Source organism: Schistocerca piceifrons, chromosome 4 (assembly GCF_021461385.2).
Source record: "Schistocerca piceifrons isolate TAMUIC-IGC-003096 chromosome 4, iqSchPice1.1, whole genome shotgun sequence".
In the NCBI taxonomy this organism is placed as follows: domain Eukaryota; kingdom Metazoa; phylum Arthropoda; class Insecta; order Orthoptera; family Acrididae; genus Schistocerca; species Schistocerca piceifrons.
In genome coordinates, this window is record NC_060141.1 from 487,001,735 (window position 1) to 487,014,504 (window position 12,770).

At 39.7% G+C, this 12,770-nt stretch overlaps 1 protein-coding gene across 2 annotated transcripts in view; it reads left to right on the forward strand.

The window, feature by feature from the left end:
* The first annotated feature begins 2,397 nt into the window (after positions 1-2,397).
* The window catches only part of LOC124794789 (serine/threonine-protein kinase N), a 317,306-nt gene continuing 306,933 nt past the window's right edge, over positions 2,398-12,770 (forward strand). The window contains exon 1 of one of the 2 annotated variants that reach the window (XM_047258435.1): positions 2,398-2,505. In XM_047258435.1, the coding sequence (XP_047114391.1) occupies positions 2,440-2,505 (66 nt within the window). In that variant the 5' untranslated portion in view covers positions 2,398-2,439. The other variant, XM_047258436.1, reaches the window with a different exon arrangement.

Here is a 12,770-nt window from a genome sequence, read left to right on the forward strand (position 1 = left end):
GGAGGGCAACTAGAAATCCTTGGGTAACAGAAGAAATATTGAATTTAATTGATGAAAGGAGAAAATATAAAAATGCAGTAAATGAAGCAGGCAAAATGGCATACAAACGTCTCAAAAATGAGATCGACAGGAAGTGCAATATGGCTAAGCAGGCATGGCTAGAGGACAAATGTAAGGATGTAGAGGCTTATCTCACTAAGGGTAAGATAGATACAGCCTACAGGAAAATTAAAGAGACCTTTGGAGAAAGGAGAGCCACTTGTATGAATATCAAGAGCACAGATGGAAACCCAGATCTAAGCAAAGAGGGGAAAGCAGAAAGGTGGAAGGAGTATATAGAGGGTCTATACAAGGGCGATGTACTTGAGGAAAATATAATGGAAATGGAAGAGGATGTAGATGAAGATGAAATGGGAGATACGATACTGTATGAAGAGTTTGACAGAGCACTGAAAGACCTGAGTCAAAACAAGGCCCCGGGAGTAGACAACATTCCATTAGAACTACTGACGGCCTTGGGAGAGCCAGTCCTGACAAAACTCTACCATCTGGTGAGCAAGATGTACGAGACAGGCAAAATACCCTCAGACTTCAAGAAGAATAAAATAATTCCAATCCCGAAGAAAGCATGTGTACAGATGTGAAAATTACCGAACTATCAGTTTAATAAGCCACAGCTGCAAAATACTAATGCGAATTCTTTACAGACGAATGGAAAACCTGGTAGAAGCTGGCCTCGGGGAAGATCAGTTTGTATTCCGTAGAAATATTGGAACACGTGAGGCAATACTGACCTTACGACTTACCTTAGAAGAAAGATTAAGGAAAGGCAAACCTACGTTTCTAGCATTTGTAGACTTAGAGAAAGCTTTTGGCAATGTTGACTGGAATACTCTCTTTCAAATTCTAAAGGTGGCAGGGGTAAAATACAGGGAGCGAAAGGCTATTTACAATTTTTACAGAAACCAGATGGCAGTTATGAGAGTCGAGGGGCATGAAAGGGAAGCAGTGGTTGGGAAGGGAGTGAGACAGGGTTGTAGCCTCTCCCCGATGTTATTCAATCTGTATATTGAGCAAGCAGTAAAGGAAACAAAAGAAAAATTTGGAGTAGGTATTAGAATCAATGGAGAAGAAATAAAAACTTTGAGGTTCGCCGATGACATTGTAATTCTATCAGAGACAGCAAAGGACTTGGAAGAGCAGTTGAACAGAATGGACAGTGTCTTGAAAGGACAATATAAGATGAACATCAACAAAAGTAAAACGAGGATAATGGAATGTAGTCGAATTAAGTCGGGTCATGCTGAGGGAATTAGATTAGGAAATGAGACACTTAAAGTAGTAAAGGAGTTTTGCTATTTGGGGAGCAAAATAACTGATGATGGTCGAAGTAGAGAGGATATAAAAGGTAGACTGGCAATGGCAAGGAAAGCGTTTCTGAAGAAGAGAAATTTGTTAACATCGAGTATAGATTTAAGTGTCAGGAAGTCGTTTCTGAAAGTATTTGTATGGACTGTAGCCATGTATGGAAGTGAAACACGGACAATACATAGTTTGGACAAGAAGAGAATATAAGTTTTCGAAATGTGGTGCTACAGAAAAATGTTGAAGATAAGGTGGGTAGATCACATAACTAATGAGGAGGTATTGAATAGGATTGAGGGGAAGAGAAGTTTGTGGCACAACTTGACTAGAAGAAGGGATCGGTTGGTGGGGCATGTCCTGAAGCATCAGGGGCTCACAAATTTAGCATTAGAGGGCAGCGTGGAGGGCAAAAAATCGTAGAGGGAGACCAAGAGATGAATACACTAAGCAGATACAGAAGGCTGTAGGTTGCAGTAAGTACTGGGAGATGAAGAAGCTTGCACAGGAAAGATTAGCATGGAGAGCTGCATCAAACCAGTCTCAGGACTGAAGACCACAACAACACATATCCAATGATATAGCATTTGTCGTCATACTACAGTGGAAAAAAAATAACTCAAAACATGAGTATACACACAATATATAAATATGCTTTTACTAGGATATGACAGGTTGTCGGCTACAGATGTAGGTGTCGATATGAGATTGTTGTTCGCACAATTCACAAAGGAACTGCGAAAGGGAAAAATATAGGTACCCGAATCCTCTTTATACTTATGTTTTCATCACTGTGCCAATTTTGATTTTTTTTACATGCTTGACCACATCTGTCAGTAAAAAGAAATGTGTAATTCTTAGTGAGAGTGTTTTAAATACGCAGGTGTGTTCTGCGTTCTTTTTCATGTCAATGTGAAAACATATATTTACGCTGTGCATCTCCTGACAACATTCAGTGATACTTGGCAACATGACAAACCTATGTTTATGCGCGTCTGGGCAAACTATAGACATTCCATCGATCAGCCAGTTGGAGGACGCAATATGAACTGAGACGTGTGAAGGTCCACAGATGTGATGCTGAACGAGGCCGCCAACATTGCAGCGAATCAGATGACAGTTCCAGCGGTAGTAAGTGGCGAGGTAATTTGATTGGACCGTAGGAAACTAAGAAGATTTGGTGCGGTGCGGAAGGGGGAGTGAAGTCTGTCAACAGCGTGTTGTTTATTTATGTGCGTGTCAAAATATCAATGTGTTTTGTGTACACTGTGGCGTAGTGCAGTGCGGAAATTATGTGCAGCTCTGTAAGATGAGACTGATATAGCATAGTTGACTTTTTTACCTGTATCCGAAACATAGGAAAGTCTAACGCGAAACAAGATGGCGGACTCCAGTTACTACCAGGTGAGAAAATTATACCAGTCGTCTCTTCTGCGCTTCACAACTATGATCGAGATACAACGTACAAGAATGTCATTGTAACTGTGTATTTGTGTAGGTTATGTGCTATGTTAACAAGTGTATATGTATGAATCGTCATAATTATTGACCCTTTTTTTCTAACATGTTTTCAAGGCCCAATGGCTGGGCTGATTTGTAGAACAATCGTTTCCTAAATAGAGCAGTGTTTTAGGATGCGGTCTGTATTCAGTGCGAGTTTACGTGGACAATATTCGCATTTTCACATTTATTATTCAGTCTTCACGTGTAGTATGCATGTATCATTCGTGTTTTGCGCTTTGGTAATATAGGCCTACTACAACGGACACGACTTACTGAAAAGGCGGTTACCAGCATTACTTTTCCAACTTGCTTAAGCGTCGAGATGATAAGAGTTCTGTTCGGTAGGGCACCCATAGCTAGTAATATTCGAAAACTTCATGGACTATACACGTAGATGGTATGTTTGTTGATGTAGTGACCATCACTTTCAACAAGTAACACCCACTGACTGTTTAAATACATAAATTACATTTTCGAAGTATTGCGACCACCTGTTTACAATTATGACAAGATTCGTCGTGAATTCAAATGTAAGAAGTCGAACTCCACGCCTTAAAAATTAACCTGTGTGTGTGTGTGTGTGTGTGTGTGTGTGTGTGTGAGAGAGAGAGAGAGAGAGAGAGAGAAAACGGTAGCTTTGTGGCATCGTAACGTCAGTGTGTGATGCAAAAGCCATGTTTACGCATTTCTGTTTATTTTGACATTTTGTTTCCCACTGAAGATAGTCCCATAATAAACCCAAAAAATCATATAATAAAGAGCGGCTTGGTGTTATGTGTTGTTTTATATGTAGGAAAAGTCAGTGAATTTAATCCTCAGTGACTGGAAAACAGTTCGTGCAGGTGCACAAAATTATAAGTTACCAAGGATGTTTCCAGAATGAGATTTTCACTCTGCAGCAGTGTGTGCGCTGATATGAAACTTCCTGGCAGATTAAAACTGTGTGCCCGACTGAGACTCGAACTCGGGACCCTTGCCTTTCATGGGCAAGTGCTCTACCAACTGAGCCACCGAAGCACGACTCACACCCGGTACTCACAGCTTTACTTCTGCCAGTACCTCGTCTCCTACCTTCTAAGCACTTGCCCGCGAAAGGCAAGGGTCCCGTGTTCGAGTCTCGGTCGGGCACACAGTTTTAATCTGCCAGGAAGTTTCATATCAGCGCACACTCCACTGCACAGTGAAAATATCATTCTGGAAACATCCCCCAGGCTGTGGCTAAGCCATGTCTCCGCAATATCCTTTCTTTCAGGAGTGCTAGTTCTGCAGGGTTCGCAGGAGAGCTTCTGTAAAGTTTGGAAGGTAGGAGACGAGGTACTGGCAGAAGTAAAGCTGTGAGTACTGGGCGTGAGGCGTGCTTCGGTGGCTCAGTTGGTAGAGCACTTGCCCGCAAAAGGCAAGGATCCCGAGTTTGAGTCTCAGTCGGGCACACAGTTTTAATCTGCCAGGAAGTTTCTTACCAAGGATGTCTCACATATTCAGTATAAACTGCTTATGTTGTTCTTTTCTTCCTTACCGTGACTCGGACAACCTAATTTTTAGTTTATAAGTAGTTTCTGTTTCTTAGATGATCATCCTTATTTCTGAGTGTGCACTCAGTATCAGGCAAGCATTCTCTAATGTCACTTGGAACACAGATGCAACTTATGGTGAATAATTTTTTGGTTATTGTAAAGTAGCTAGTCAGTGCTATGTATTGCTATGTGCCATGTGTTGCCTTTACTGGGTTGCAGATTGCATCTGGAGCTACATTCCACACTTGTCTGGAGCCTATTGTTAAATCTGATATTGATAATGATTGAAAGGAAACAAGAAATATTGTTGGTTTCTGAGAGAACTATACAGGAGTTATAGAGCACTTTGTTAGCAACATATTTTTATTTTGTGGCTGTATCGCAAGTTAGCAATGTGCAACTCACAGTGTGACGAGATAGAAAATTTTGAATACATCTACATCTACATCTACATTGATACTCCGCAAGCCACCCAACGGTGTGTGGCGGAGGGCACTTTACGTGCCACTGTCATTACCTCCCTTTCCTGTTCCAGTCGCGTATGGTTCGCGGGAAGAACGACTGTCTGAAAGCCTCCGTGCGCGCTCTAATCTCTCTAATTTTACTTTCGTGATCTCCTCGGGAAGTATAAGTAGGGGGAAGCAATATATTCGATACCTCATCCAGAAACGCACCCTCTCGAAACCTGGCGAGCAAGCTACACCGCGATGCAGAGCGCCTCTCTTGCAGAGTCTGCCACTTGAGTTTATTAAACATCTCCGTAACGCTATCACGGTTACCAAATAACCCAGTGACGAAACGCGCCGCTCTTCTTTGGATCTTCTCTATCTCCTCCGTCAACCCGACCTGGTACGGATCCCACACTGATGAGCAATACTCAAGTATAGGTCGAACGAGTGTTTTGTAAGCCACCTCCTTTGTTGATGGACTACATTTTCTAAGCACTCTCCCAATGAATCTCAACCTGGTACCCGCCTTACCAACAATTAGTTTTATATGATCATTCCACTTCAAATCGTTCCGTACGCATACTCCCAGATATTTTACAGAAGTAACTGCTACCAGTGTTTGTTCCGCTATCATATAATCATACAATAAAGGATCCTTCTTTCTATGTATTCGCAATACATTACATTTGTCTATGTTAAGGGTCAGTTGCCACTCCCTGCACCAAGTGCCTATCCGCTGCAGATCTTCCTGCATTTCGCTACAATTTTCTAATGCAGCAACTTCTCTGTATACTACAGCATCATCCGCGAAAAGCCGCATGGAACTTCCGACACTATCTACTAAGTCATTTATATATATTGTGAAAAGCAATGGTCCCATAACACTCCCCTGTGGGACGCCAGAGGTTACTTTAACGTCTGTAGACGTCTCTCCATTGATAACAACATGCTGTGTTCTGTTTGCTAAAAACTCTTCAATCCAGCCACACAGCTGGTCTGATATTCCGTAGGCTCTTACTTTGTTTATCAGGCGACAGTGCGGAACTGTATCGAACGCCTTCCGGAAGTCAAGAAAAATAGCATCTACCTGGGAGCCTGTATCTAATATTTTCTGGGTCTCATGAACAAATAAGGCGAGTTGGGTCTCACACGATCGCTGTTTCCGGAATCCATGTTGATTCCCACATAGTAGATTCTGGGTTTCCAGAAATGACATGATACGCGAGCAAAAAACATGTTCTAAAATTCTACAAGAGATCGACGTAAGAGAGATAGGTCTATAGTTTTGCGCATCTGCTCGACGACCCTTCTTGTAGCATGTAGCACAGCAGTACTGTATTCCATGGGGCCATATGTGGGGCAGGGCGAATATTTGATATTAGTTGTTGGCTTTAAGCACCGATGTAATGATAATGGCCGGTGTGACATCACCTTTTGGTGCATTTTCTCACAATTTGGTTGTTAGTTGGTGAAGCCAGGGAATGTGAAAGTGAAAAACGTGATTGTGATGTCAGACTGATCAATAACTTGGCCTAAGGTCTAAGGTAGGTGGAAGGTGACAGTGTGGGTGTGAGTTGCAAAGCCAACAAATTTGTGTGTGTGGTGGAGGGGGGGGGGGGGGGACTGGTTGTGGTGGTAGACTGAGCTGAAGCTGAAGTTGATTAGGTTGGAAGGTGACACTTCTGTTTGAGTAGCCAAAGCCCACAAATGTGAAAGCAAAAGACATGGCGACAATCTGATCTGTAGCTTAGCCCATTTGAAATAAGTGGCCGTTGGTATCACATTATGGTTGCCAAGTTGTGTACAATGTTTGTCATATGTTTCCTACGTCACTGGTCAAAGGCAACAATTCGTATCAAATATTCCTCTGTATTCTCACATGCTACCTCACCTCTCTTGGAGTGGCTCACTTAACTGCCAAGTTAACATCCTGTAAGAACTTTTAAGTTACCATACATGTTGTGTGCCCTTTTTCCCAGCTCTCAGTGGTCAGATTTTGTCTTTATACACAAATCAACTAGGTCAATATGTCAAAGTCCGTCTTTCATTAGAAATTATTATTACTTTGGTTTCAGTATTGTTTTATTATATGTTATTACTAGGGCCGCAAATATCTAGATATTCAGCTGTAACATGAAGACCACACTTGATTTAAAAGTTGTCAGTAGTGTATTCAGTAAAATTGTGAAATAGAATTGCTGCCAGTACTTTCTTTCAGGATGTGAAAGACCACACTTGATTTAAAAGTTGTCAGTAGTGTATTCAGTAAAATTGTTAAATAGAATTGCTGCCAGTACTTTCTTTCAGGATGTGAAATTTAACGCCTGCCGATAGTCACATGTAAAGTACATACAACATTCTACATTTTAAAACTAATAGTTTCTTCCTCACAGAGGAGAAAGGAATAATTGGGGACTGTTGAAAGCGATAGATTGAGGTTGAGGTGAACCCATCTCTCATGAGGATAAGGGGAGATTAAAATGAAGGGGAAAGCATCAGAGTGAGGAGGAGGTCACAGATAGTAAACCTACATTGGTGAGCACTGTGCAAATTTAAGTTGAGAGATGATGAAGGCAGGCTGAAAAGTAAAGATGGGTTGCAAGGAGGAGAAGTGAAATGAAAAGTAAGATTCAAGAACCGGGGGGGGCGGGGGGGGGGGGGTGATTCAACTTGAAGAGTAGGAGACAGCTGCTAGCAGCAGCATCAGTTGGTGTGTTTTGTTAAAACAGTTTTAATGTTGAACACCAGCTGATGGCGATGGTAGCCCCGTACTTTTGTTTTAAATCTGAAGGTGGCCTTATTCAGCCAAAACTGGCCTTAGTGTTCAAATGTGATCTAGATTGTTTGGTTCATAAAATAAACAAACATCACTGTCTTGTCCTGTGACATATTGCTATTGTTCAGCAGTGTATTTTGGAAACCATTGAATAAACCTAAGAAATTTGTGATGACTAACGAGAATCCATGAGGTGGAAGCCAAGAAATCATTTAGCTGGATATTTAGGAAATAAATTGTGTGTACTTCTACGAGAACCTTCATGGAAGTTGCACTTCATGGAAGAAGGCTGGAAACCAAGATTGAAAAAGCCTACAGTTAACAACATTTAACAAGGGAAAATGGAAGAGAAGAGCTAGTAAGCCAGAGATACAGTGGGAAACAGGCTGGGAGTAAGCTCATAATTAAAAACTGAACATCATTTTGACATTTGGAGAATGGAAAAGACATTATCAGAAAGAACTAAATTTAAATGAGATAAAACGAAGGAAAGTGTGGGAGAAGGATCATGCCTCAGAGTCAAGAAACTGTCTCAGCATTTGCCTTAACCAGTTTAGGGGGACCATGGAAAACCTAAACCTGGATGAAACTTCCTGGCAGATTGAAACAGTGTGGCACATAGGGAGGCTAATGTGGGGACCGTTTCTTTCACAGTCAGTTGCTGTACTAATTGAGCTGTTTAAGCATGACTTACGATCTAACCCATCAGCTTTACTCTTGCAAGTACCTCTCTCCTATGTTTCTAACTTCTCAGAAGTACTGGATACCTTGAGATACTTGCACTTGTGGAGGAAAGGATGATGAAAGCGAATTCAGCTGAGGTCTTGTAGAGGAAATGTACTTTGGATGGGTGTAGAAAGTAATCACAAGTTACAGAACAGATTTCCACCTATGACATGAGGTGTGTGTTCCACCTGTGGTGCAGGAGGAGGGGTGGGGATGTAGAAGAAATGCAGATTTCCGTAAAAAGCAGTAAGTACATATACAGGGCGATTCACAAAGATATGCAAATATTTTAATATGTTATTCTACAAGTAAAACTAAAGGAAAAAAGTTCATAGGAACATAGGTCCGCAAATGTTTTATTTCTGGAGTTACAGCTAATAAATGATTTTGCCTGAAATTTAGTAACTTCGCTAATATGACACCATTGCAAAACTATATGAGGGTGAAAGTAAAGCAAGATTTCCATTTATTTTGTTGTTCTTGATCTGGTGAATCTAGTGAAACATGTCCCAGATGTGTACCTGCAGTAGTTTTCGAGAACATCCGGAGAAGCAAAGACATAATTTCATAAAATTTTTAATTTATTACCTACTTGCCCAATTTTTTTTTTTTTTTTTTTTTTTTTTTTTTTTTTTTTTTTTTTTTTTTTAATCCAGACCAATTTGCACATAGTTTTCAACAAAAGTTGTAGAGAATTTAATGATGTTAACTGAAACAGAATAAATGTGTTAGATAATCTGCTTTTGGCATAATCCATATCACTTTAGGGAAGGGGGTTACATTCATATTCTCGGATGTTATTGAATTTAGCATATGTTAAAATTCAGGAGTAATAAAGAAACCCGCCCCCCCCCCCCCCCCCCCCCCCCAAAAAAAAAAAAAAAAAAAATCCTGCCCTGAGATGCAGGCCTCCAAAGATGACACTGGCGAACACCATTTTTGAAGATGCGAATTTTGGAAAAATTTTTAAAATGCTGTATCTCTGAAACAGTTCTAGATATTTGTGTTTTTTTTTTAATTTTTTTTTATTTGAAAGATAATTGCTTTATGATTACAAAGAAATCCTCCATTTGGACTTACCTGTCAAAGTTATTTTACTGCAGTGTTCTGAACCTTTTAGATAATTTGTGGATTTTATTTTCTTTCAAAATGCCAATCCAGAAAAGCTAGCCTTTTTTTGTGCTTGTTGGTACCATGTAGTGCTAAATTTTCTGTAAAGATGAGCTTCCACTTTTCTATTTTTCATATCCATAAAAGAGTAATATATAAAACAAACAAAAAAAACAGACTTTGTTCAGGTTGGGAATAAGTGTTCTAATTTGAATACTCTGTTTCAAAGTGAAGGTGTTTCCAGTGACAACTTTTTGTGTTCTAAATGTTTTGACAGAATAATAACAATGATAGTATCTGAACAAGGTGTGGATGATGCAGATTTTGCATCAATAGAGGAAAAATTCAGTACCCTGAATCTGTCAACTACAGAGGTAGGTATTAGTCCTGTGAAGAAACTGTGGTCAGTGAAGTTGAGTCATAAGCTCTATGCACCAAGAAAGCGCATAGAAATTAATAAAGCTGTGGATGAGTACATGACAGCAAAACTGTCCACAATCTTCAAAGTAGAAATTCCATCTTCAGAAGAAAATGAACCAAAGCAATCTTGCACCTCGTGCCATGTATCTGTTCAGCTGTTGAATACTGTACATCTTACAGTGAAAAGGTGCAAGTTTTAACTATTATTCCAGAGACATTTTCAAAGAAAACAATTTTGAACCATGTTCTATCAGTATCAAATTACTTGGTTGACAAATCAAGAAATGTGAGGTCTGTAAAAGGAGGCTTTGGAAGACCAGATCTCTATTACGGTCATCCTGTAGAAGAAGCTCAAGTTGAAATAGTACAGTCATTTTGTCTGGAAGATAAATGGGACTGTTCTTACTAGAGTACCAAGAAAAAAAGACACTACAACTGTAACAGTTGAAGGTCAAAAAGTTGTGAAAGTGAAGAGTTACATGAGTCATGGTATTAAAGAAACTTTTGCAATTTATAAAAGCAACTATACAACGTCACACATTAGACAATCCAAATTTTATGCACTATGACCTAAGTGGGCAGTTCTACACGCACCTAGAGATGTCGGTTTATGTGTGTACTGTGTGAATTTTGAACTTTGTATGGAAACTTTGAAGAACTTATTGGAGCATGTGACATATGACTCCTTGGTTGGGCATGTGAAGTCGTCAGTAGTCTGTGATGTAAAGCCAGAGTCTTGTTTGTTTCAAGAATGTGGTGACTGCCCTGGAAAGGGAGCACTGTCTTTACAGACACTTGGTCTGGAAGACATAGTAGATAACTCTGCAGAAATGACATATGCAAAGGCGACATGGGAGGAAAATAAACTAATTAAGAAAACTGTTGCCTTGGCAGTGTCATTGATGAGCTTGATAAATGGTCAATGAAAGCGTAACACCCCAGCATCTGAAGAAATTGCAACAACAACACATTGCAGAAGTGAAAGGGAGTGTACAGGCTGAAGAACTATGTTTAGTGCTTCACTGTGATTTTGCTGAGAAATGGTCTGTAATCATCCCACAAGAAATACAAGGGTATCATTGGGGTAATGACCAGGTTTCAATTTTTCCAGGAGTGACATATTTTCAAAACAAGACCAGAATTGTTACAGTTATAAGTGATGGCACAGGACATGACTCAGCACATGCTTTGCTAGCAATGCACAAAATTCTTCAACTGCAAACAGGGCCAGAGAAGATCATCATCATTTCTGATGGTGCTCTTAGTCATTTTAAAAGTCGTAACCAGCTGTAATTGAGTAAGTCACTTGTGCCAACTCACTGGTTATTCGGTGCTACTGGTCATGGAAAGGGGCCTTGTGGTGGTGTAGGAAGCCTGCTGAAGCACCATGCTACAAAACATAATCTTTCCAGAACAAATACAGCTGCAATTCAGAATGCTGAGGATTTTATGAGTCATGAAATCTTACACATCCACAGCCCTCATTCTTTTGTCCAAAGAGGAAATCAAAAAATTCTGAACAGAGAAAAGAAGAATGATCTAAACAAACTACTCCTGTGAAAGGAATTCAGAAGACACATTTTTAGACTCGAGATTGGCGAACTCGTATTGCACACACTTTAAAGAGCAAGAAAGAAGAAATTTTGTTTGTTTGGCCAATACCTGAGAAATAGCAGGATAATATTCAGATTCACAACCTGAGAAGGGGGACATTTGTAGCTTGTGTAGGTAACTGACTGGTGGATTGCAGAGATTATAGACACCAGTTTTGAGTGAAACGAAATTGTAGTGAACCTCATGCTACCACATGAACCAGCTGCTGGATGTATGTTTCCAGCTGAAGGACAGCTACAATGCCATGAGTGCTCACTTCTTGTTCACAATATTTTGATGATTGTAAGTGCTCCAGTTCCTATTGGTTCAACAGGAAGACATCACTCTATATCAAAGGAAGATACTGAAGCAATGGGACACATTTTTAGTTCATAGACTGGCTAATTTCAGTATAGAACAGAGTGCACAGAAGTTGTATAAATTGAAATCTTTAAGTCAATGGATCTTTCACATACATTTTGGAACCATTTAAAATGCTTGAAAACGAGTCTCTTACTCATCTTTCAAAACTAAAATTACGTTAAATAAGGCTAGGTTTCGATTTTTATGAGTCTGTATGTGATAATGTGTTAATAAATTAGGTTTTATGTAGGCCTATGGCAAAAATTTCAATTGTTTATAACATCTGTTCAACTTAAATGTGGAAGCTCTCGTTTTCAGGAAATGTAGAACACTATGGTACTAATCAACAGAAAAAAATCAAAATTTTATGGAGTGGCATTTTTGAAGAAAAAAATTTTTTTCCTTAAATTATATAAACGTTCACAACACTATAGTAAAAGAACTTTGACAGGGAAGTCCAAATGGAGAATTTCTATGTAATCATAAAGCAATTATCTTCCAAATAAAAAATCTCCAACAAAATATCTAGAACTGTTCCAGAGATAAAGCATTTTATTTATTTTTTTTTTCCAAAATTCACATCTTCCAAATGGTATGCGCAGTGTCAACTTTGGAGGGCTGTATCTCGGAGCAGATATTTTTTTGAAGAAAACAAAAAACATACGTGTTCCTTACTTAGTCCTTCATTTTAACACATGCCAAATTCAGTAACACGCGAGACTATGAAGGTAAGATTCTTCCCTAGCATGCCTGAATTGATATGGACTATGCGTTTTGTTAATACCATATCACACGTGAATTCATGTTAAACTGGAAAAAAACAAAACTCAGTGTTAAGGAAGTTGTACAATGTATGTACAATCTCACAGTAGCCGCAGTAGTGGTCGCGAGCACACAAAGCAATGGCACGCCGCAGCCGGCTTCTGGACAGCATGGAAACAGTGTGACGTCACA